General features: G+C 29.9%; 2 protein-coding genes across 2 annotated transcripts in view; one reads left to right on the top strand and one right to left on the bottom strand.

The window, feature by feature from the left end:
* The window catches only part of LOC145329543 (uncharacterized), a 271,980-nt gene that overhangs the window by 179,039 nt on the left and 67,912 nt on the right, over nt 1-25,029 (top strand). The gene's annotated exons all lie outside the window — the stretch shown is intronic.
* On the bottom strand, nt 911-16,291 carry LOC145329544 (uncharacterized). Its single transcript, XM_080173817.1, has 7 exons — nt 16,034-16,291; nt 15,653-15,862; nt 11,621-11,698; nt 10,872-10,952; nt 7,788-7,861; nt 7,347-7,482; nt 911-3,513 (listed from the first exon to the last, which is right to left on the bottom strand). The coding sequence occupies exons 1-7, from the start codon at nt 16,133-16,135 to the stop codon at nt 3,415-3,417; spliced, it is 780 nt and encodes a 259-aa protein (XP_080029943.1). The 5' UTR covers nt 16,136-16,291; the 3' UTR covers nt 911-3,414.

The raw sequence follows: 25,029 nt of genomic DNA, 5'->3' as shown, positions 1-25,029 counted from the left end.
TTACAGCCATTGAATTTAATTCCATTCCCCCAAGACATCTTTAGCTAAGCTGCTAATCACTTAACTTTGATGAAACTAGTCGCAAATTTTACCGCTTACAGTATAGCTGACCGGCTTGGATTAAGATAAGATGTCATAAGCCGCAGCCAACACTATTCATACTCAGCTTAAACCACCATTAACTGCATCAACCCCGAAAGTTATCATTCAGCCGTAGCTTCGTATTCATACTGTACATAATAGTAAAGTTTGTTACAGAGAGTTTACCATTTGTTGTACCATATATTGTACTTTAATTTTCCATTATGCGCAGGAAAACAAACTTTTTTTTATAGTATATTTTTACATTTCTAGAAAACTTATTTTTGACTTTTTAATTAAAGATATTTTATCAAATAAAAAAGATATGTTGAAAGATAATTTGATGTTTTTTTTATAAGTAAGATATTAATTTAGTTGTATATATACATTTCAACCTATTCTAGTATAGAAAACACTAACGCAAATCATAAAAGAAAGAATTTTTGAGGACCGAAATTGAAAAAAAGATTTGGGACTATTTTTGTTACTTAGACTTAGAATTATGCATTGTTAACCTCCTTTATTTATAAATATTTTACTTTAAAAAAAATATTTTTATTACCTCACAAAAAAATCAGATATTCACTTGATTTGAAAACGGCTTTTTTGGGTGGTGGGGATGGTTTCAAAGGTTTTAGAAAACCTGCTTCCACAAAAATCTTTGGTATTACTTTTAGAGCCTATCAGTAAAAATTTGTTATAAAGGGTTTCCTGTGTTTTCTATATTAGTTGCAAAGCCAAATCAAAATGATCTATTATTTTACTATCTTTTATTCCAACCAACCATCAAACAAGTCTTGTAAAGCAGTTTTTGCTAGGAAAAAATCAGTTTTGTAAAAGATGTTTTATTTCCAATAAATAACAATTACTATTTTTAATAATCACTTTAGTGTTTTTTTATATCTATATGTTATATGTACGTACACAGTAAAACAGACCAATAAGGATTTTTTGATATTTTGGAAAAAAAAAGTTTTTAAAATAATAAATATAACCTGGCTTGTACAATATTAAAGATTATTCATATTTTTTTAAAGAAAAATATGAAATTCAATGTGTATTTTTACTTACTTTACTATTATTTGTAAAATAATTCACCGCTTTTTTGTATATCTATCTGCCTTGCTTCTTTATTATTTTCAGAAAACTTCTTCTTTCGTTATCATTTGCTTCTAGAATTTATAAGGCCAAATAAAACATAGCTATCTCTAATGATATAAAGATTAATTAATTTCTTAAAGAATAATTTTGATAATGGAAAAATCGAGACTTGTTGCTGTAGAATTTTGCCTATTTTTGTTATGAAAGACGATCAAAATATTTTAAAGCCTAAATTTTCCATAAATGCTTTAATATATAATATTAAATAAATTTTAATTCCTATTATTTAACAAAAATTTAATATCAATTGACAATCACCCAATAAAATAATATGTTGTTCTTAAAGATATGCAATATTCACAAGTTTTCTTTACACAAAGGTAAATATTAATAAAAGTGCATAAAATATTAAAAAAGAAGAAGGCGTTATATGATAATATTTTATTTGTGTATAACTCCAAAATCTGAAAGCACACTTAAAAATCGTGGACACAAAACGTAGCCAAAATATTTTTAATAATTCTATCTTAATTTTTTTTAATTTTTAGAAATTAAAACCATATTAATAGAAATATTTTGGCATGTTTGTTTGAAATGTTTAAAAGATATGTGTGTTATGAAAATCATCTTTAATTGTAATTCACATTTTTAAAAATCCTACTAAAATTAAAATTTTGGACCTACTGCAGTTCACGGTAAAATATTGCTGATAAGCAATATTTCCAAAAATCTATGAATTTTAAAGGCTGGTAGCTGCCAAACGGCTGAATGTACAGATCATACCCGCACACCAATTTAAGCGGCATAATAATCTGGAATAGCCAAGATCCAATTATGCACAGGGAAAGCTTCACTGAAGAAAAAACGCGTAAAATAGGTCTTTTTCGCGCATTTCTCTGCACTGCGAGATAATTATGCATTATTGATTTATAGCTATTCCAACTATTTGTAGGCCTTCTTATGCCGCTTAAAACAGTGTGCGGGCATGATCTGTACGTTCAGCCGTTTGGCAGCTAGCAGCCTTTTAAATTCATAGATTTTTGGAAATATTGCTTACCAGCAATATTTTACCGTGAACTGCAGTAGATCCAAAATTTTAATACTTAGGTAAGTGTCTTAGAAAGGAAAATATGTTGTTGAAAGAAGAAAAAGTTATTTTTTTTCTCTTTATCATGGTATCAAAACCATTTTGATATTCATTGATATCCTTCTTATCATTCATAGAACTATATATTATATTCTCAGTGATATTAATATTAGTAGTGCAGCAGCTAGTCTATAACTAGAACATGTCCACATGTCTGACCCTGACGGCCACAAATAAGAGAAACTTGACTAATTCTTCAGATGCTCTAGATTTAGTGTATAGAAAACAACACTGCTAATATTTTTCTTTCAAATGTGTAAAGGGTTTAAATTTAATAAGTAACTTTTTTATTATTAAAATTGTTGTTCTTGTAATGCTACGCTATTAAGAGACATAATTGTACTTGTTATAGTAACATGAATGCTTAAACAAAATTATTTACAATTTTACATTATTTTAGTTAACTTTATAGTGAGTGCAAAAGTGAAATAGGAATTTTGTTATTGCTTATCAATTTTTGTGCAAATTTTGTCCCATGGTATTTATATTTCCTAATATTATCATAAAAATGCAAAGTCTATGCTTATGAGAAGTGCAGGAGTTTTATGTACCCTGTAATGCAATATTTTTGATAATTTTTTAAAAACATTTTTTTATTTAAATTACACTTTACAACATGTGCAACAGTTAATATATTTATTTATCAATTTAAAGACGACTTTTATTTATCAATAAAAAACGACCTTTTTTTTGATGGATAACGACATTTTTGTCTATCTGTTAAGGAATACAACATTTATATTTAATTTTAATCAAGGTAAATTGAATATTCCATTTAAGAAAATTTTAACAATTTAAATAATATTCATTTTCATATCTTAACACAAGGTTTGATATATATAAATCCCGAATGTTTCTAATTAAACTTACAGTTTTAGATTTGAATTTTATTCTGAACTTGAAATATTAAAATTTTTATAAGTGAAAATATTTTTTTAAGTTAGACAAAAAAAACAAATACTTTTAGGAAATTAATTTAGTCTAAGAATGTAACAAAATGACACACATAATATTTTGGTGACTTTTTTTTAAGATTCCTGATTCATGACATGTAATTCTTCTGTATGTTCACTTTTTTGTTTGAATTATGTTGAAGTTTCAAAATATCTGTATGTAGGATTCTCATATCCATTAACCTGCATGTTGGACACAGCCTGCTCCTCCATACTGCTGGCTGTATCAACCTGGAAACAAATATCATAAAATTCATCTTTATAGGTTGGAGGACTTTTTTCCATCTAATAATTTCTTTTTGTTTTTCTATACCCTGAGTTTTTCATGAGAAGGGGGAAGGGAATGGTATTTTACACCCCATTTTTTTAAGAGTTGATTTTTAAAATGTAAGGTGGAGGGGGGATCCCAGGGATCTAAAGGGATAAGACTAAGGGATGGCAACTAAATTGATTTACATCTCCAATCATGATACACAAAATTACGCTTCTGCAGATAAAAATCAATGGTTTGAAACGTTTGAACGCTCAACTTATTGAACAAACCAATCAAAATTCACCAAAGTTGTTAAGCCAACGAATGAGAAAACGGTTATTATAAAACTAGGGAACAGCTCATATCCCCCTCTCTCTCTAAGGGATCCACTATAATTCAAAACATATTGGAAGTATTTCATTCTTGTTTAGTCCATATTAATATAAAGCATGTTTTAACATGTTTTGAAACAAAATTAAACACCTCGTCTATAATATCATACATCATATGTATACTTTTAAAGATTATTGGGAATTATGAGACTTGTCAACTTTTCAAAACCTCAACATCAAAACTTTTCATAAAAATTAAGGAAAATAGCCATAAATAATGTAAATAATCTTAACTCTATTTTTAGAATTAAAAGAAAAAGACAAAATATTAAATTTTGTAAGCTAAAGGAAAAAATATATACTATAGATTTACAAAAAAAAACAATATTGCTTTAATATAAGAATTGGCGTTATTCGGACTCGGCCCTCCTTCTTTCCTTTTGAAATGATTGAAGAAAAAACTTTTTTTCAGTTGTTTTCTCATTGTTTGTGCGAACAGCTAGTACAGATAAAAAAAAGGGTAAATCCAAAACCCAATGTGATACCTAAGAATATTTTACTTTAAGGCTTATACACATACAAACATTTTTTAGAGAAGCTTTGTTTAACTGAAAATAAATTTTAGATTGAAACACTTTATATTATGAAGGTACATTTATATTTCTTTTGTGTTGGTTTCAAATATATTATTCCTTCTCTAAGAACATAATCTTCTGCTGTGCATACGAAAATAACAAAAATATATCAAGTCAGATTCTTCTTTTGAAATGAATTCTGTTGATCCCTTCATTAGCTTCAAGTTTTTTTTTGGTTTTATTTCTCTTACAACCTTCAAATTAGCCTCTAAGAATAAAGAAGACATTGATTTTAAAGCTCGGGAAGTGATATTAAACTATAAATTGACGTTTCTCATTCATTTTGGCTTTTTCTAAATCTTGATTGGGGTGTACACTGTACACTGTACTCCAAACCCTGTCAGAAACGTCGTAAGCAAATCCTACGATATGCATACGATAAATGCGAAAGAGGTCCTTACAGATATGCTTACGACGTTTCTGGCAGGGAAAAGTATACCAATTTTTCAACAAATAATTTCCATTTAAAAAAAAGATAAATTTAGTTTATCGTAATTTTGTGTGTAAATCGTCAATTGTCTTATCCCTGAAGTTTCCTGTCTATTTAGGACAAAATCTAAGCTGCAAAATAGATTTTGAAATGTTTCCACAGCAACAGCTGAAAAGAATGGACACTTATCTTAAAGATAATCCCTAAAGAATGAGCTAAGGACAGAAACACTATTATTTAATATCCTACAATTAGTCTTCTCTTTTTATTCATTTCTTTAGATAATTTTCAGTTTTTCTTTAACTTTTCTTTTTTCTATATTTCCTATCCATCCAATCTTAGTCTTTCTCATACTCTCTTTTAATAAATCTATATTAAAGATGTATAAGCAGACAACCACCTGGATACCCATATTCTGGACCTTTTCGTCTTAATCTTTTTTCTATATTTCTCATTTTATATTACGTTATCTCTTTAATAATCTCTCTCTTTCTCTCGTGCTAAAGCTATCATCAACCTACTTTATACAATAATTACTAAATTAGCTCTGTAAAAGCCTACCTGCACATACGGAAGCAAAACTTCTTATTTATTGTAACATTAAAAAGTGCACAACTGTCAACCTGTTGTTTGTAAATATGATAAATAGTTTTCATTGTTTCTATAACTATGCAATTAATATTTGAATGGCATGTATTTATAGAGTAAAGTAAGGGCTTTTAAAGACTTAAAAATATTCGCATTTAATTTAAAAGGCTAAACATCTTATTAAAATATCATTTAGATATTTGCTTAGTGGCTACTCTAAATAAACCACTTGTTTTTTTAAAAACAGCTAAAAAAAACCTTTTAATCATAAGACTTGTATAGCCTAATATGCCTTTCCAAGTCCTAACTGTAGTATTGATGCATATTGATAAGTTGTTGTTCAACATTCACAACTTTACTATGCATTTCAGGAGAGTTTGTGTTGTGGTAGTCATACAATTAAGGAAAAATCAAAGTCACAAAATAGTAAAATATTAGTTGATAAAAAAGTCCTGGAATTTTTATTTTTGTATTTTGTACAGTTTAAAAAATATTGTTTTTGATTTTTTAGGGTTTATGAAGACTTTCACTGTAGCCAACCAACATACAGACAGGCTCAAATGTTTAGTGTCTTTGGCTTACCATAATGGTAAGTTGCTTTGGAGGAACGTTTTCTTATCAAATCTACTCTACAATACCAAATGTACGTTTAAAGTGACGATTCATTTCTAACCAATAAACATTATTCCACTGTGTATTCAATAGTTTTATGAAAGTGTAGAAAGATTTTCATGGTTGCTATTTGTAATACATGTTAACAATTTACATGATAAGATTTACATAACCAATAAGCTTATATCCTAAAACCTAAATTTACCGTCCGTCTGTTTTTCTTGTTATTTAAGTAAATTATTTACTTAAGAGTTTCGCTACTTATAAATGTTACTTTCTTTGTTTCTTGATGATTAGTTATGTGGAATTTGTATTAATATGCAACTATCTAAACTAACTTAGAAAGGAGTAAATAATATTGGAAAACAAGATTGGTTTTCATGAAAGCTTACGCCAATGGGACAATTCCCATTCAAGTAATGAACAATCTTTCTTCATCCGTTAGACGCGTCTTTTTAGAAATCTTAAGAGGTTCTTAAATACAAATAAATACTGCTGCAAATCCCAATATCCCTGTTTAGTCTTTGCTCTGCTTTAGTTTTGTTTTTCCTTTGTTTCAAGGAGTTTAATCAAACTTTGGAAAAACATTTAGATTTAGAAACTTCAACTTCATCAAGTGTGCTCAAATACAAAAGTCTAACATGATAAACAAGTCAAAAATAACTTTTTAACTTATTATCAAATACAAAATTGAAGATAACAGGATGTTTGTTTGTTCGTTTTTCTTTAAAAGATTTCGTTAACCGCTGGACTGATATTGATCTCCTCTACATTATAACTTCTTGAAGGTCCTGGAATTGTTTTTTTTTCTATGGAAAGCTCTACATCCCCCCCCCCCTAACGAAAAAAAACCTTAAAAAAGGTTGTACACATAATCTTTGGGTCTTAGGGGGAGGATTTAATATCTAATTTGGTATATACTTTTAGATACGTTGTATCTCTTTAACTGCCAGCTATTTATCTTTTATTCACCCTTCCTGAGAAAGTAGTGTAAGTGATTTTAGTAATGATTCATTTATGATGTTTTCTGCAAATATGTATGTTCTTTATGTAACTTATTTATTTTGAATAAAAAATTTTAAAAGTTGACATATTCTGTTTAACATGTCATCTTTTAATAATCTTTTTTTATCTCCATTAGAAAAAAGCTTGGTCGTCCTCAGGCGGACAACCTGATTAAAAATTAATTAGGTCAAAGAAGAGTTAGCTTTTACCTGAATGAAACCATCATGAGTGTATGGCAGGGATGACCGTTTCCTAAGGACAATTCCAATAATGATAACCACCATGAGACCAGTTCCTAGCAGGCTCAGCACATACACGGAGTTATGCTCGGACTCTGAAGTGTGCCTAAAAAACAGAAATTTAAAAACTTTTTTTCTTGATAAATATAACAAGCCTTTTAATTGAAGCAAAGCTAAATATGATTACGAATATATATAATATATATATATTGACTTAATTAACTTCATGGTAGATTTCAATTTACTTTTAATCTCCCCTGAAAAGCAAATCCTATCATTAAAGTTAAAATAATGTTGCTAAAAAGCTGTGCAAGTTGGTCAACTAACTTAGAAAACTGGGTTTTACCGCCGAAATTTGCTGATCCTATTATCCAATGAGTTATTTTAATATTCCCGCCAAAATATTGTCACCTCATGGTGTACTGAGCTGGTGAGTGGGTCAGCTGGTGTGCTTGGGCATGGCTAGCTACAGCTGTTTCTCCCATCTAAAAAAATAATGAATTTAGAAGATGTGATTTTTATGTTTGGTCCAGTGCAAGTTTTAGGCTATGAATGGCTAATTACTTTCTTTAAAAAAAAGATAGATAGATAATAGGTATACTCATACAATCTTTCTTTGGGTTTTACCAATCACCGTCATAGATTCTTGAGAAAAAAAGTTTTAATTACTGTGTATTCACTAGAACATCATCTACTCAGAATTTCAGGTAATATTCCTCTACCATCGAAAGGACCATAAAAACCCTCTAATTTTTCCCTCCCTTTTTAGGGGCTGTGTGGAGCTTTATCTATTCAGTGAAGAGACCTTTTATAACCCATATTATATCCAACCTAAAATAAGTATTAAAAATATATTTTGAATTGTTTATTATTATAATGAATGAGGTAGACAAAACTAACAAATCATATTTTAATTATAAAAAAAAGTTATAAACAAACAAGGAAGATTTGTTATAGATCTGAGGAAAGAACATGTTGAAATTATAATCAAGTTGATCTAGCAAAATAGTTTTTTAAAAGAAAGTTTTTCTTGTACTTTGAAACACAAAACTTGCAAGAAAAAGGGAAATTAATGAGTTTTTATATAAAGGTTACTCGTACTTTTTCTTACCTAAACTTTATTTTTTTTTAATTTATGCAATTTAAGACATAGTTTACTTCGTATACGAACTTTGAGACATCAATAAACAAAATATGTTTTTTTTTCTGTTTTGGGATTGCAAAATTCTTTCAAACCTGTATACAAGACAAAAAAAAGCTTCAAAGTAAAAGTGAATCAGAACGGTCCAGGTGTTTGTGAAATCTTTGATAACATCTTACCTCTTTTATATAAAGATAGGATTATAAGGTAAATTTTCCTCTAATGATTTTAATTAAATTAAACTAAATTCTAAAGTCTTTCATGTTGCTCAGATAGAAAACTTGTATTTTAAGATTTTAGGATTGACATTTAAACTTTATAAATTTGTTTCTCATAATTATATATTTTATGAAAACAGGGACAGTATTTTATAAAAAAAAGTGCATTATCTCACTCATAAAGAAAACCCAGGTAAAGGTTGTTCTGAAAGCAAAGGTCATTTTATGCTTTAAAATGTCTGCTAATAAGAAAAATTTACACCAAAAAGTTTAAACTGTTAAGTATAAGCAAAAACATTACAGAGGGGGTGTATGAAGGTGCGTCAACTTCCCTATTATAGTTAAAATTTGAAATGTCTTCCTTCCGTTTTTTCCCTCGAGTTTTGCACCACCCCCTGACAACACCTTTGTACACCCCTGGTAAGGAAAAGGTAAAATAGGTTGATTGTGCTAATTTGGTTAAAGTAAGGTCTATCTAAAATAGCATATACTACAAGAGTTTAATCCTAGTTTATTTGAGCCTTCTCATATTCTATTAGATATACTAGTGCATTTAATCTATAAAGAACAATCCTATAATATAAAGTAGTAAGATTTTTTTGCGAAGGATCTCCCTAATCACTGATCAAATATGGGTCTCCTTTACAGTAAAGCTACAATTAGGTCTAGAGAAGGTTTTCACCTATCTTTGGGGAGGGTACCATACCTCCACCCTCCAAAGAGAAAAATTCACCCCCAGGAATTTTTTTAAAAATAAAATAAAAATAAGGGAATCCAATTGAACCCCCTCCCTCAACCTAAAGTGCCCATAGAGGCCTCTAAGGGGCGTAGCCGATAGTATGTTTAAAAAGAATTTCAGTTCAGTCAAATGAAACAACAACAAAAAACAATAAGAAGAAACAGATCTTAATGTTGGTTTATTTGTTCTATTTAATTAAGTTTCAAATTGGTTATTTTCTATTACAGAGGTCGCGTGCACTTCAATACAAAGACCAAGAGATAGAACATTAAATAAAAGTATTCTCATCTTATTTTCCCCCAATGAATTATTTGTTAGAAAGATTAAAGAATTTTGTTATTATTTAAAGATAAAACATTTACCCCTAGGTTTTATTATTTTTGAGATGTCATATATACCTTAAACCCCTGCTTTAGATTAGCAAACTTTTAATAGTTCTTACAGTGTTGCTAATATTTTCGAATTAGTTAGTTAGTATTTTTAATACAGTATTTAGCTCTATTGGATGAATCTATTATAGGGATTTTGATATAATTTTTTGTCATTCTGGCTCTTTTTTCTCTTTTTATTGTACGTTTTTTTTTCAGTTTTTCATTTTAAACAATAATTTTAGAACGCTAAAGTTTTCTCATAGGCTATTGACATTTATATAGGACAAATACATTCTATACCAGGGAGGAAGTGGTTATTAGACTGTAAATCATTCTAGTATTCTTAAAAGCTTTATAAATACATACGTTCTCAATTGTTAGTACTAAATTTATACAAAGTCTTCTACCAATCATTTTAATTATCAGAGGGAGTAATTTTGTTAGCACTATCAATCTATGTTCTATAGTCTTATCTCTTTCATTAATAATCAATATTTTTAGTAGCGAAGCTACTCTACAATTTGAAATGTCCGCCCTTCCGTCCGTCTGTCAGAGACATTTTTGGGGAAACTAGATTTTCTCGGCATCTCTTTAAGATAGAAACCTGAATTTTTCAGGTATTAAATACGTTGACATTCTTCATATCCATCCATAATTTTTGAGCTTCGCTACTTATGGATGTTGTCATCCTTGTTTAGACACTAAATTAAATATGTAAATACTTTCTTATTTCCCTTATATCGCTTTATATCAATTTATCTTCATGGGATTGGGTGTCTGAACCAACTCAGTAGCGTGCATGGAGTTTTGCCAGGGGCGTATATGAACTATGAGGTAACTTTACAAAGTGTCTAAAAAAACAGCCATGTGACGTCATCAAAATGAGGGATTAATCATCTCTTTTTTAAGGGGTTTTCTTATCCACTTCTCCTCTTATCTCCCTTATTTTTATGATTCCACATGGCTGATTTTTGAGACACTTGGTAAACTTACATCACGCTTATGCAACAATTTTTAAAAAATTACCATGATGGGTTTAGGAGTATCAACAAATCCAATGTTGAACGGGAATGGCTCCAAGTGTGTTACTATGGCATCAGAAACCATCTAAGAACAAAAACAAATAAATGTGTGTAGCGAAGGATCTCGATAACCGCTAAAATGATATGGTCTTCGTTGCTTCTCATTTACAGGAAAGGTTTACAACTATTTTTGGGGAGGGTTACACCAGCCTGATAATTGTATTCTCCACCCCCCCCCCTTTTACTTAAAAAAAAGTAATTGTAAATTGAAGGTCTACTTCTCATCCCTTATCGCAAGTGCCCCTATAAGTCTTTAGTATCGCTGCTAGTATTCATAAAAAAGAATGAAGCTTGCTTTTTAAAATTTTATCACAAAGGTGCACTTAAATCCGTCGGCTGCCTATCCCTCCTATTTAATTTTGTCTCCAATAAGAATACAATTACTTAAGCTTTCTGAGATAAAAATATTTGAAAAGTATCGAGTTTTTATAAATCTTGAAATAAAATTTTAATTAAACATGTTTTGGAAATGACATATTTTATAAAACATGAATCAAATCGCTGATATTAAATTTCCAATAATGAAAAGCAATTTAAGGTTTGCAAAAAAAAACTAATATTTGTCGAATATTTTATATTTTAGTAATTTTCACAGAAAATTAATTGGATCTTTTTTAAAACATATATTTTCTAAACTTTTTTAATAGACAAAACCTGTATGATACTTATAATAATACGTATGTTTTCAACTACCTTATTATCTTGTTGCTGAGATGGTTTATCATCCTCTTCTGGAATATGATTGTCCCCAGCAGAGGCGTGCACCTCAACCTAAACAGTTGCATCACTCATCACACATAATAAACATGTAAACACAGTAACGGTGGTCTTCTCTTGATAACCCCACCTCCCTCTATCACTAAAGATTTTAAAAGGAACACGGTATTAGTGTCTTAGAAATTATCTTAGTGACGTAACTAAAAACGAGGGATTAGAGGGGAGGTGGGAAAGGTAACCCCTAAAAAAGAGATGGATAATAGAGGTGATTGATAATTGATAATTGATAAAGAAAATGTAAGAAATAATTTATACTCTCTGTACTTTCTACCATAGATTAATTAATTTGTATTTTCTAGACAAGGATGACAACATCCATAAAAACGAAGCACAAAAATCAGAACAAACGCACAATAGTGTCAGAACTTAATAAGCAGAATATTAATTTTGAAGTCTAAATGAAATTGCACATAAATTTGTTGCAAAATTGCGTAAATATAGCATACAGTAAAAGGACATACTTCCGTGCAAAATTTGAAATCAATAGTATAATTCTAATATGTCTAATAAATGTTGTCAAAAAAAGGTTGAAAAAAGTCCGCATATTTGATTAAATTTTTCTTAAAATCCGCATATTATGTTGATATAAACTATAATATATTATCACTAGCAGTAACATCACTAGAAGCTTTTAGGGTGGTAAGGGGGAAAGTTCATTCTTCCAATTTTCAATTTAAGTTTTAAAACAAAGAAGTAAAATTGCGGAGATGGTACTTTTTTTCTAGGTGTTATTTTTTTTGGAGAGTGGAGAGCCCTCTTCCTAAATAGTTATAAACTTCTCTATACCTATAATAAGCTTCACTGTAAAGAAGAACCCTTTAGGTTCAGCGGTTAACAAGATCCGTTGCTACAGTCAAAAAAAGCTTAGCTTACTAATTTATATAATAGGATATAATAAAGTAACAGGATGTCTGTTTGTCTGTCTCTTTGTTTGTTTGTTTGTCTTTTTCTTTTAAAATCTAGAAAAATAAATTGGTTTATTAAATTGGACTCTCTCCTCCTCAAGTGCCCCAAGAGGCCTCTAAGGTGTAGCCGCTAGTAATAGGATACAATAACAAAATGCTAATCCTTATATCAAAGTAAAAGAATGTTTGTGTGTGTGTGTCTATTTATATGGAAGGATCTTCCTAACCAATATGCTTCTCCTTTGCAGGGACATAGGTCATAGGTCATGGGAAGGTTTTTAACTATTTTAGGATAGGGTACCTGCACCCTCACACGCTTAGAAAAAAAACCACCAACATTTTTTAAATTTTTTTCTTTTAAAACTAAATTGTCCTTTTAAGTATATCTGTCAGACAGACAGACAATAAATATATGGAGCAGATCTGTATAAATATAAGGTATCTTGACTAAAACTTACAGCTGGCTATCTAAAAAAGCAGTCGTGAAAATAACATTTCTCCAACAATAAGGTTTTTTAAGCATGACCGACAGTCAGACAGACAAAATAATGTATAGAGTAGGGGGGGGGAAGGGGTGATTACTTGAGGGCACCCTCAAATTTTGGAAGTCGTTAAGTAGATGCACATATATCTTGGGTATAGTCCCTTTCATGACAATGCCTCTTAAGGGACGTTTCTTGGTATTTTCACAGTAGATTTTATCCTATTTCTAGCCACTGCGGGGGGGGGGGGGGCTCTATCCATGCGGGGCCATTTTCCTAACCCTGCAGGGCAATCACCTAACCTAACCTAAAATAATCCATCAAAAGCTACTGTAAAAAAAAATACATTAAAACACCTCTTAAAAGACCTTTTCACTTAAAATTTCAGTTGTCTTTCTTCAATAGCAGCCAAAAAACACACAAAGCATGTTTTAAATGGACGTACTGACTTTCTGTTAACAATGATAGAGTTGCTTTCTAAATTATACCTAACTGTCATAGGAATCATCATGAAGAGTTTGAAATTGATAGGATAATTCTAACATGTCTTGTTTAATAATCTAAAATCAATTAATAATTTTATCTAATTTCAATTTCAATTTATCTATGAAATAAATGTAAAGCTGTACAGGTTAAGGCTACTATCTGACTCAATACATTTCTTCTTCTCCTCTTTTTAGCAACCGAATGAAAGTAATTCTTTTCAATTCCAGATAATTATAAGAATTGGTAACATTTGCTTAGATATTTATTTTATAAAAACATAGCAAAAAAAATAATAACCGTATTATAATACAGGTATTAAATATTTATATACAAACAATAAAATTGAATATGAATAAAAATTAAGGATAGATCAATCAAATAATAATTATGTACAGTGTCAAAGGACTAAACAATCTTGTGAGAGGTAATATAACTTATGCATTTTAAAAAGATATTTGTTAAATAGACTGATTATTTAAAGACATATTTGTTAAATATGTTGCTCTACTGGATATCATTACCCTTGTTAGAATGTACCATTCATAAAGAAGGTTATTTTTGAATGGCAAAACTGTTTAAGCTAGCTTTTTTAACAATTACGTTCAAATTCCGTTAAATTTATTGATATAAATAATCTAATAATTGATTGTTTTGTTTTTATTCATAATTGTCTTTTTTATATATACATTATTATGCTTAATCAAAAATTTCTGATAAACATCTCATTATATTTAAAGAAAAATTAGCTGTCTCTAAATTTAAAATAGAAATAAAATTATTATGGAAAATCAATTGATTTTTCATGGTAACAGGTATAAGTTATAAAATACAGACGAATTTATAGATGTAATCTTGAAAAGATAGCTTTAATTTAAAATGATAAATATGCGTTATTTTTACCAAAAACTAGACAAAACCCTTTTTTGTTGTTGTTGATAGCAATATCTTATTTCTTTACTCTCGTTTATATATAGTTATAACCTAATATCTTTTTTTTTAATTGTTATTGGTTTGAAATTTTGACTAAAAAGCTGGCTTAAAAAATAGCTCATATGTGATAAAATATATAGCATTTTGCGCTAACTTATGAGGTGTTTATACAATAAGTATAATTATAAAAGCAAATATTTGAAAATTATTTAAAATCATTCAATGTTTAATGTAAGATTAAGCCAATTATTAATCACGAAATTACATATAGGTTTTTTATTATTTTGCTAAATAATCTATAAAATATTTACACATTGTAAGTCAACTCTTGAGTAATGTAAGAAGTACAATATCAGCTGATAGATCTTATTTCAATTTTGAAAGATAATTTTATAAAAAAAAATAAAATAGGTGATTTTGTTTTTTAAAAGTGAGCAAAAATAATGTAGAATTTTTAGAAATATTTTTAATATTTTTTAAAAGCACAAAAAATCTTGATTTCAGGCCTATATTAACAATTCTTAAAAATCCTAGTAGTATCGACACATCCTAATTTTTTTACGTCACTAAGATAATTTCTAAGACACTAATACCGGGTTCCTTTTATCCCTGATATTTACATTCATACTATAAAATATTCATGTTTCAATTCTAAAATTTTATTTTTTCATGCAAATTTTTTATACTTATAGTGCTAAATATTATTTATTGCTTTCTATTTCTTTTTCTAGCAATTTTTTTCCGGGAGCAATTACAGACCCGCAAATATAATATATACAAAATTATCCCTTTGTAAGTCATTGGTGGAATATTATTGGCACGGCTAGTTAGTACAAACCAATTAAGATTTTATGAGTTTTCTCAAGGTTTAACACTGGATATTGAAAGAAAGTGTTTCTAACGCTTTAGAAATCTTTATATATTACACTCTAATGTGTCCTGGGTTCAGTGGTAACACAGTGAGGTACAGTAGTGAGAGTTCGAATTCAAGTCTTAATACATTGACTCAAGAGGATTTCTCATGAGATAGCCAGAAAATGGTTAGAAATTATCACGTGTTTCCTATATACATCATTTCAAAGACAGATATACAAAGAGAAAAACTAGAATTCTTAGAAAATGCTTAGCGTTTAAATCAAATTTACCTTAATCTTTCCAAGGGACTGTTGTTCGTTGTCTATTTCATTTGCAGGCATTGTTACAGCTTCAACAGCCTTGTCATTATCATTAGCAGTTATAATTACAGTGTTATCTTGGCTGTCAGCTGATTCTTTCAATGGTTCCACTCCTGCATTATTTGTGTTCTTCAGTTGATTGATTATTGCTGGGATCGGCTCTGGTTCTTCGTTTAGTTCCTGAAATACAAATTTCAATATGTTTTAATTCATTTTATATGTATATGTATTATTTCTTCATTATATAATTGTTAGAAATATTGAAAGCTGTAAGGTTAAATGAAAGCAATGGGAGAAATCTTTTAAAATTGATAAACAATATTTGATACCAATATTTCCTTTAAATCTTACCTTATCTCCCATCTCTTTCTCAACTTTGCTGACCACCTCTGTATGCACAGCAACCGTCTGGTCAGCCGTTGCAGCTGTTTCGTCTTGGGCAGCATCAGTCATCTCCACGCTGCTGACAAGAGCATCTTTCTTCTGTTTCTCTTCGGTTAGGATTTGTTCCAGGATATTCTTTTCTGTTTCTGGATCATTCACTACAGATGTGGCAGGAGTACCATCCTGTTTTTTAATTGATTTTTAAAAAAATATTCAAATTCAAACCTAATTAAAAAAAACTCTAACTTTCAAACTGAAATGATTACATAATAGAACAATTTTCACATTAACTCTTGTTGAATTATTAAACTTTTATTAATTATTTAGAAACACATTTATATGAATTATTGAGTAGTTGTGAAACTAAATTAGCAAGAATGATCTATTTCTTACAAGAAATGTGCGAATTCACCACCCAAATTGCCTCAGAAATTGCAATACTTTTTGCCAATTGTGCAAAAATAAAAGGATAATCAAATGGGTCTTGATGTTTATTCACGAATTTTGAAAAAATTTGATCATGAAATGACGTGAAAAGAATTAATGAAAATATCGTACAAGATAAATTTCTTGCTTTACATGTCCAGGGAAAAGGGAATGAAAAACAATTCTAAGTGGAAATTTCCCCACAACCAACTTTACTTTTATCCCCCCCCCCCCCTATTACCCACTTTCCTTCAGTTACATAAAACAATTTTCGGCAATTTCAAATGGAATTGATTAATTAATAAATTAATAGCAACTCCTATACATGTCAAACTTGGATAGAAAAATATCACTAAAAATATACTTTTCTTAATTTTACTTAAAGATTTATTGTTATTATGCGCTACTTATGGATATAATTACCTTTATCTTTATATTTGGAACTATAAAAAGGAGAAACTTTTAAAAATGAATACATTATTTGCTAATTACTTTTTCCATGTAATAATAGCTCTGATGTTAAAAGTGCACAAAAGGAAAAGTATTTGCTGTAAGATTTTATGTTTTTTATTTTAGTTCCAAAAAAAATTTAATTTAACATATTAAGAAAACTAAAAACACTTTTGAAAACATACAATGTAAAAAAATAGAAATGTAAAAAATATAAATTTCATCATGTTTTTATTTCATAAAAAACAGGCAAAAAATTAATTTAAAAAATCAATTTCCTTGTTTCTAAGAATTTTAACAAAATCATTCAGCATTGGTGAAACCTGAAAAATATATTAAAGCTAATCACAAATGGTTTATTAGGGACCCCTTAAAAATAAGGGTATCTTTAGCCTTACTTTAGTTTAGGGGAGATAGTCTACCCTTAAATTTAGTAATGTCAAGCTTAGGTAAAGATTTTGATAGGAATACTTTAACCTTACATAAACCTATCATATCAATATAAGGTACCCCCCACATCTACCCTTTTTAAACGATTCCCCCCCAATAAATAGCCGCCATAACACTCACCATTCCCCTCCTCCCCCCGTCCCTTAGTGTTCTTTCAATTGGGGTTGATAGTGGAAGATGGCGATCATAACTATTCTCGGATATCTTCAAACTAGTTTACCCCCTCTCTTCCCCCTCTCTTTTTTTCCTTCCCCTTTCAAACCTATAATTCTGGTGTTCATACAAATGCGCCAATTTTTGTTTTATAAATTTTTTTTGAAAATAACATCTGTTTGGTTTTCCTTTGCAATTAAGCTTTTTTTTAGGTACAGGGAAGGTTTTTAACTATTTTGGGAGAGCGTATCTCCACCCTCCCAATTTAAAATCCCCCACAAAATTTTTTTTCTGAATATTTCTTATTAAAACTCAAATTAAAAAGTAGAAGGGCGGTTGACTTATCCCCCTCCCACCTTAAGAACACTTAGAGGCTTCTTGGGGGCGTTCGTTGCCCCTAGTCTTTCTTAAAATAAGAGCTATGTCTTGCATTTTTTTTCAATTAGGTGTTTGATCACGAATTTCATATGGTAAAAATATTTTTCTTATTTAATTGTTATCCTAAAAAGATAAAAGTTATGCTTGAAAATTGTTTTAATAGCTATTATTATATGTTGCATTTTTATATAAACGTGAGAGTTGTGATCACAATTGGCGTAACATTTGTACTCTTTGGCGTCAATGCGTATTTTCAGATATCCATTACTCGCTATCATTGGGGTTATATAAGAAAATTTTCTTAAGCAAAGTTTCATTAGACTTAGAGGCGTTAAAAATTATCATGAATGAGGCTGTATATTCTATTTTAAGTTTTCTACATTTTTTCCCTTAATCTTAATCTTGTTTTTACTACTTTAGAGATTTTTTAGCTGTTTAATAAAAACTCTTCCTATCTTTTAAGTAAAACATTTAGGAATCCCTATCATAAACCCCTGTCCCTTTATGATGCCCCAGCCTTATAAATCCTCCCTTTTCATATAATTCTCCACCTAGGGTTACCTAAGGGTGTCGTTAATTTATTAAAAAAAAATAATGAATAAAATTGTTTCTTAGCTTAACAATTTGATATATTTTTTTAACAAAAAATTTTGTGGATTAAATTAAACTTTAACACAATAGAAAAAAATCTTATAGAATCATATAGAACTAAAAGCATACTCTTTGTAATTTAGGTTTTAAATCTAACTCTTTGTAGAATTTAATTTTCACATCGCCATAGTTGTTCATTCAATTTAACAAAAAAAAGGATCAAAGATTCAGCACTTTTTCCATTTCAAATATTTGATTATGAGTCATGTGATTTATCTATATTTCATGTAGTGCCTGTATACCAAGCAAAGAAATCACTCTGTACAAAAAAAAATTAAAATCTTTCTTTATAAATCTTACATCTTTAAAGTTTAGAGAAGTAGCCGCAATTATGTATAACAAATATAGGATGTATGTCTGTGTGTGCGTGGGAATTGAATAGAAACTTCATTTGAAACTAATTAAGGCCATAATATTTTTTTAAATTCAAGCTAAAAGAACGATTTGCTGTTTTAAGAAATAACCAAAAAAATAATAAGGAAGTACAGCCGTACTACAGTATAATTAACCAATAGATATAATAGAACTAGATGGTCAATCGGGATCCATAATTTGTGAGACTTAACCCTTAACAGTTGGGCCCCTTGCCGCACCTTTATCAGTAGTTCAATGCCCCCCCCCCCCATTATCTCAGCTCCTATTAAAGCTAGAGGGCTAAAAAAAATTGTGAAAGTCCCCTGTTTGATAATGAATTTCCGACATTAAGTGAGTGAGAGTCAATTTTCACTTCCTCCACACTTTTATTCAACAACCTTTGTTTTTACGTCCTTTTTTACTTAAGGGGGGGGATCACCAAAAAAACATAAAAAAAAACTTGGGACAAAATACAACTTTTTGGGAGATATATTTTTCATCCCCTCCATTTTATTTTATTTGGGGGAGGGGTTCCTGAACCCCATAAAACATCCCCCCAAACCTGTAGTAGTACATCCTTACCCTTATACTAAAGTAACAGGATGTTTGTGTGTCTGTCTGTGTGTCTGTACCAAAGGATCTTGCTAACCGCTGAACCGATTGGGTTCTCCTTAACAAGGTAGCTTCTCATAATCCCAGGAAGGTTTATAACTATTTTCTTGGGGGGTGGGACACCCCCAACGCCCCCAAAAATGAAAAATACCCCCCCCCCAAATTTTTTTTTTTTTTTAAATTTTTTTACTAAAATTAAAAATGATGATGGAAGGCACCCAGCACGCCCCCCCCCCTAAAAAAAAAAAAATTTTCTACCCCACAAAATTTTTTTTTTACTTTTTCTTATAAAATCTAAAATAAGAAATTGGGTTATTAAATTCGACTCCCCCTCCTCAAGTGCCCCTAGAGGCCTCTAGGGGCGTAGCCGCTGGTAAGAAATATAGACATACAAGTCAATTTCAGGTTCCATGTATGATTCTGAAGGTACTGATCCTCCAAGCATAGACGTCCAGGGGGGGGGGGGGGTGAAGTGGGGATTACCCCCCCAAACAATTTGAGGAGGGATAAATACTCCCCCCAAAATAAAAATCTCTAACAATTTTTGCTGTGCTTCCCGCACATTTTTAATACTAAATATTTAATAAAATTTAAATTACCCCACAAAAAATTTTACCCCAGGAGTAAATTTGGGGGGGGGGTAAACAAAATTTACCCCTGCAAACAGATTTCAGTTGGGGTAATTACCCCCCCAAGCAAATTTTACCCCCCCTCAAAAAAAAAGCTTGGCCGCCCCGCTCCAGGTATCCAGAATTTTTTTTAAAACTCCTTTTTTGAAAAGAAAGAAACAGAATTTTTAAAAAAAATTTGTAGGGTGTTGTGCAAGGTCGCCCCAACCCCCAAAAATTGAAAATTAAAGAAAAAAAATTTGACAAGAAAAATCTTTTTAGTGAGTGTGGAAGGTCACCCCTTTTCCAAAAAAAAAAAATTTGAAATTGAAGACAAAACATTTTTTAAGAGGGTCACCCCATCCCCAGAAAAATTAAAAGTGGAAGAAAAAAATATTTGTACCGGGGGGTGTGGGAAGTCACCCCATTTCATGGAAGAAAAATTTTAAAATGGAAGATAAAAAAATTTCAGATAAAATTTTTTTACGGGGGTGTGAGAGGTCACCTCACCCCCAAAAAAATTCAAAAATAAAAGAAAAAAAATTAAAAAATTGAAAATGGAAGTTAATTTTTTTTTAATTTAAGGGGGTTTGAGAGGGTACTCAACCCCCAAAGAATATAAAATAAAAGAAAAGTATTTAAAAAAAATTTAAGGTGGTGTTGGAGATCACCCACCCATGAAATAAAAAAGTTGAAAAATTAACAAAGGGGTTTGTCTTATAGGAACCGCTTTATATGTATAACAGAATTTGATGCCAGATAGACCATCTAGATCTTAAATATCTATTCATTGGTTGTCAAAGGTGTTTTAAAACAAGTTAGAGAAGAAAGAAAAATTACCTGCTTTCTCATACATTTAAGAATACCGTAATTTATTTAGGTGTCCCTAACTTTTAATGTAAGCCTACCTTAAAGTTTTATTAAAAACCTTACATAAGTTTCCTAAGTAACCCTTATCAACCCCCCCCCCCTTCCCCTCTCTTCTCTCCTCTACCTGCTTTCTTTCCAATTAAGTACCCTTTAGCTATACCTAACTCTTTATGTAAAGCTAGTCTAATCCCCTCCCCCTTTTCAATGCCCCTAAATCATATATCAACCCTTTTGATCCACTTCTCCAAGCCTTACTTAAGAAAAATAAAGGTTACCTTAATTAATTTTAAAAATAATAAGAATTAAAATTCTTTCATATGCAGACAATTTGATGTGGACTTTGTGTGGATTATTTTTAATTTTACTACAATAGAAAAAAATTATAAGGCAAAATCTTATTGAAATAAAAGCTACTCTTTGTAATAAACATATCAAATTTGATAATATGTGACTCTTTGTAGATTTTAATTTTAACATCTATATAGATGTTCATTCATTTTAACAAAAAAGTACATAGGTTCAACACTTGCTTATTTCTAATATTCGATTATGTGTCATGTGTTTTACCTATATTTCACAAGGTAAGAAATCACTATATAACAAGGATGACAACATCCATAAAAGCGAAGCTCTGAAATGTAAGGACAAACGAACTTTAACACTTGTAGATTGTCAGAACTTAATTAGCAGAATATTAATGCATCAGTACAAAAAATATTGTAAGTAAATTTGTTGCAAAACTGCATAAATAGATGATACTGTTTAAGGACATACTAACATTTTTGGGACTTGTTTATAGAGATGCTTTACTTATAACATTTTACCTTGTTGCATAAGAAATCAGTTTTCAAAAAATCAGAAGAATTGGATAATTTTAATATACAAAAATTTGTTGTCAAAAAAGTTAAAAATTGACATGTTTCAAATGGATGTACGGACATTCTGGTATTGATTATAGAGTTGTTACGCTTTCTAAATTGTACCTAACTACTACAGGAATCATCATGCAAAGTTTAGAATCGATAAGACAATTCTAACCTGTTTAAATTAATGAAAAGAGCTAACTCTCTGTTATGAACGTACGGACCGACCTACGGACGGACCGACCCTAATTATAGAAAAGCTTCGCTTTTAAAAAACATTTTTTAACCTAACTTAAAAATCTAACATCGGTTCAGCGTTTAGCGAGATCCTTTGGTACAGACACACAGACAGACACACAGACAAACAAACATCCTGCTACTTTAGTATACGGATTTTAGCGCATATGAAGGAACACAAATGAATATATCAATCAGTTAAATGTAGATGAAATCAGGGATCTAAAGGGATAAGACAATAGTAGATAAATTGATACCCCGCCCAAATTGAATTTTGGGATGCCTAGGCAAAATTTTTGAATTTTGATATCCCCCCCCCCCCCCATATAAAAAAAGCTTGGACGTTCTTGTCCTGTACAATTAGTGGTTGAAACGGCTTGATATTAAGATTAATGAACATACCAATTAAATTTCGAAAAAAAGTCCCAAAAGTTATTAAGCTATTGAATAAGAAAACGTTATAATACAAATTTGGGGACTAATGTAATATTTTAGAAAGCCCAATAACCCCTCCCTCCCTGGATTGAATGAGAATTTGTACTTGCTTTCTACCTGACTTAACTAGATAAGATACCTTTTATATGTTAAGTATACCTAAGTAATTTTATGTAACCCTAATTAAATAATTAAAAAATAAAATTAAAAAATATGAAAGATAAGTCTTAATTAGAGTAAAGTTTTTTTCGTCTACATAAATAGAAAAAAAGAAACATTATAAATAACTAAAAGTGTACTCATTGTAATAAAATTTGAATTATAGCTCTTTAAATGTAGAATCAAATAATTACATCTATTTTGTTGTTCATTCATTTTAACGAAAAAAAATAATTTGCAAATGTTTAGCACACCTGCCCATTTCCAATATTTGAATATGATTTGTGTTTTTTATATATATTGGGGGAGGTTAATTTACCATATTTTCTATTAAAAAAATCACCCTATAAAAATATTTTTAAGTAACCATTCTTTATAATTGGAAAAATCAAAAATATCTTTGGTTACTTGCTATTATTTATAACACAGATAGGATGTATGTGGCGGAATTTACAAGGAACCGTGCTCAAAAACTTTAAAAAGATAGGAATATTTTTAAAAAATTTTAGTTAGAAAAACAATTGGCTGTTTTAAGACATAACCCAAAAGGTACTCGTATATCATCAAACCTGCTTTTTCTTGACATAGCTTAATGTAACTAAGAACAAAATAGGAACCCCTAGTAAACTCTATAAGATACCTTAAACCTTTCCTAAGTCTTACTTGACATTACTACATTTAGGAATACTTAACAATAACTAAGAAACTCCAAAGGTATACTTAACTAAAAGCTTACATAAGCCTGACATAAGAAAATACCATTAGGGACACTTATCTTCGTTTGTGATTCTCACTATTATTACCAGGTATAAGGTATAACCAACAAGTGAAATAAATCTAAAAAAATATTTGAGGGGTTTTGGAGAGGTCGTCGAATTTATTATATGTTGCCTTAACGACAGCTGAAAACCATATGATTCGTGATTTTTTTTTATTTATTTCATTATAGGTATGGATTATTACACCCAACAAGGCAGAGATCTTCTGAATATTGGCGTTTAATTCATTGCGTTTAGATTGTGTTTTTTTTTATAATCCTATGGAAACAAAAAGTGAATTTAAATATTTCGTATTTTCAGCTGATTTTGTGGGACTGTCCTCCACCCCCCCCCCCCCCGAAAAAAAAGGCTGGGAATTCAAATGTGATTTTTTGACGATTATAAATTTCTTTTTTGGTATCATTTTTACATCGCATGAAATTATTTTCCATCACAAACTTTTTTGCATTTATTTTGAGTAGTTTTTTTTTTCAATTGAAAATAAAATAAGATTGCAAATAAAAATTGATTTTTCAAGTAGTGAACTTTAATTTGGAATTGTTTGTGATTCATTTTGAATGGAAACCCCAATACAAAAACGAGGATGGTTTAATGTAATTGTGTCATAGCAGAATTTATTTTATAGCTCCTCCTTTTTTGTTTTGCTGGTAGCTTCACCTTTAGCCTATTCAAATAATCCTTTGACCTCAAGTCAAGGTAGTGTGGTTGAAGTTCATATTTCAATTGCCTAGATCTTACTGGACATTAGTAAGAGCACAAATCCAGCTGGTTTTTGCCTTATTTATTTCACACTAAGCGTGCCTAAAATAATTCTCCAACAAACCGTCCAACGACCTCAACATTTACATTATGTAGAGTAGTTTTGCTCTTAGGTTTGCCGCATAGAAACAGCATTTTATTTTGAAGTTTTATCAATAATAGGGAAAGTAATAAAAATTGTATTAATTAATTCAAAAATATTTTAAATTTTAGAAAATTTGCCATATCCTACAAGAAAAAAGGTAAGAGTTATGTTACTATGCATATATTCTATAATTCTGGGATATCAAATGTTTAAATTTTCTGCTTTATCATTTTAATTTTTGACTATTTTTCTCTGTCCTCCTTGAAAAATGAGTTCCAGTTAAAGCCCATTTAAATTTACTGATTACAATAACAAAGCAAAAAATATCTGCAATAAGCGTAGTAGCGCATATACTCCATAAATTTGCATCTTTTTCATATTGAAGCATATGAAAGCATTAAGTATGTTCAATAATCGAAAAACGCAGCCAAAACTTATATTTAAATTTTCTGAAGTTTAGCCGTCAATAATTGTTAGTTTGAATTTAGCAAAGCATTTGACTCACAATTTGACAAATTTTAAAGTAACTCGGTTTTTCAAGCTCAAAGGACTGGTTTTATGCTCTTTCACAACAAGGCCAATCAAAGCCATAATTAATCGAATTTTAGGGTGGTTGACGATTCCGAATCTAGCACAGAAGCTTTGTACTGGCCTTGGATGGATTAAGTCTTTTTTTAGTCAACCTCCAAAGTAA

Source organism: Acartia tonsa, chromosome 10 (genome assembly GCF_053477335.1).
Source record: "Acartia tonsa isolate MP-2025a chromosome 10, ASM5347733v1, whole genome shotgun sequence".
NCBI lineage: Eukaryota > Metazoa > Arthropoda > Copepoda > Calanoida > Acartiidae > Acartia > Acartia tonsa.
Note: the sequence above shows the minus strand (reverse complement) of the source record. Positions and strands in the feature narration are given on the sequence as shown.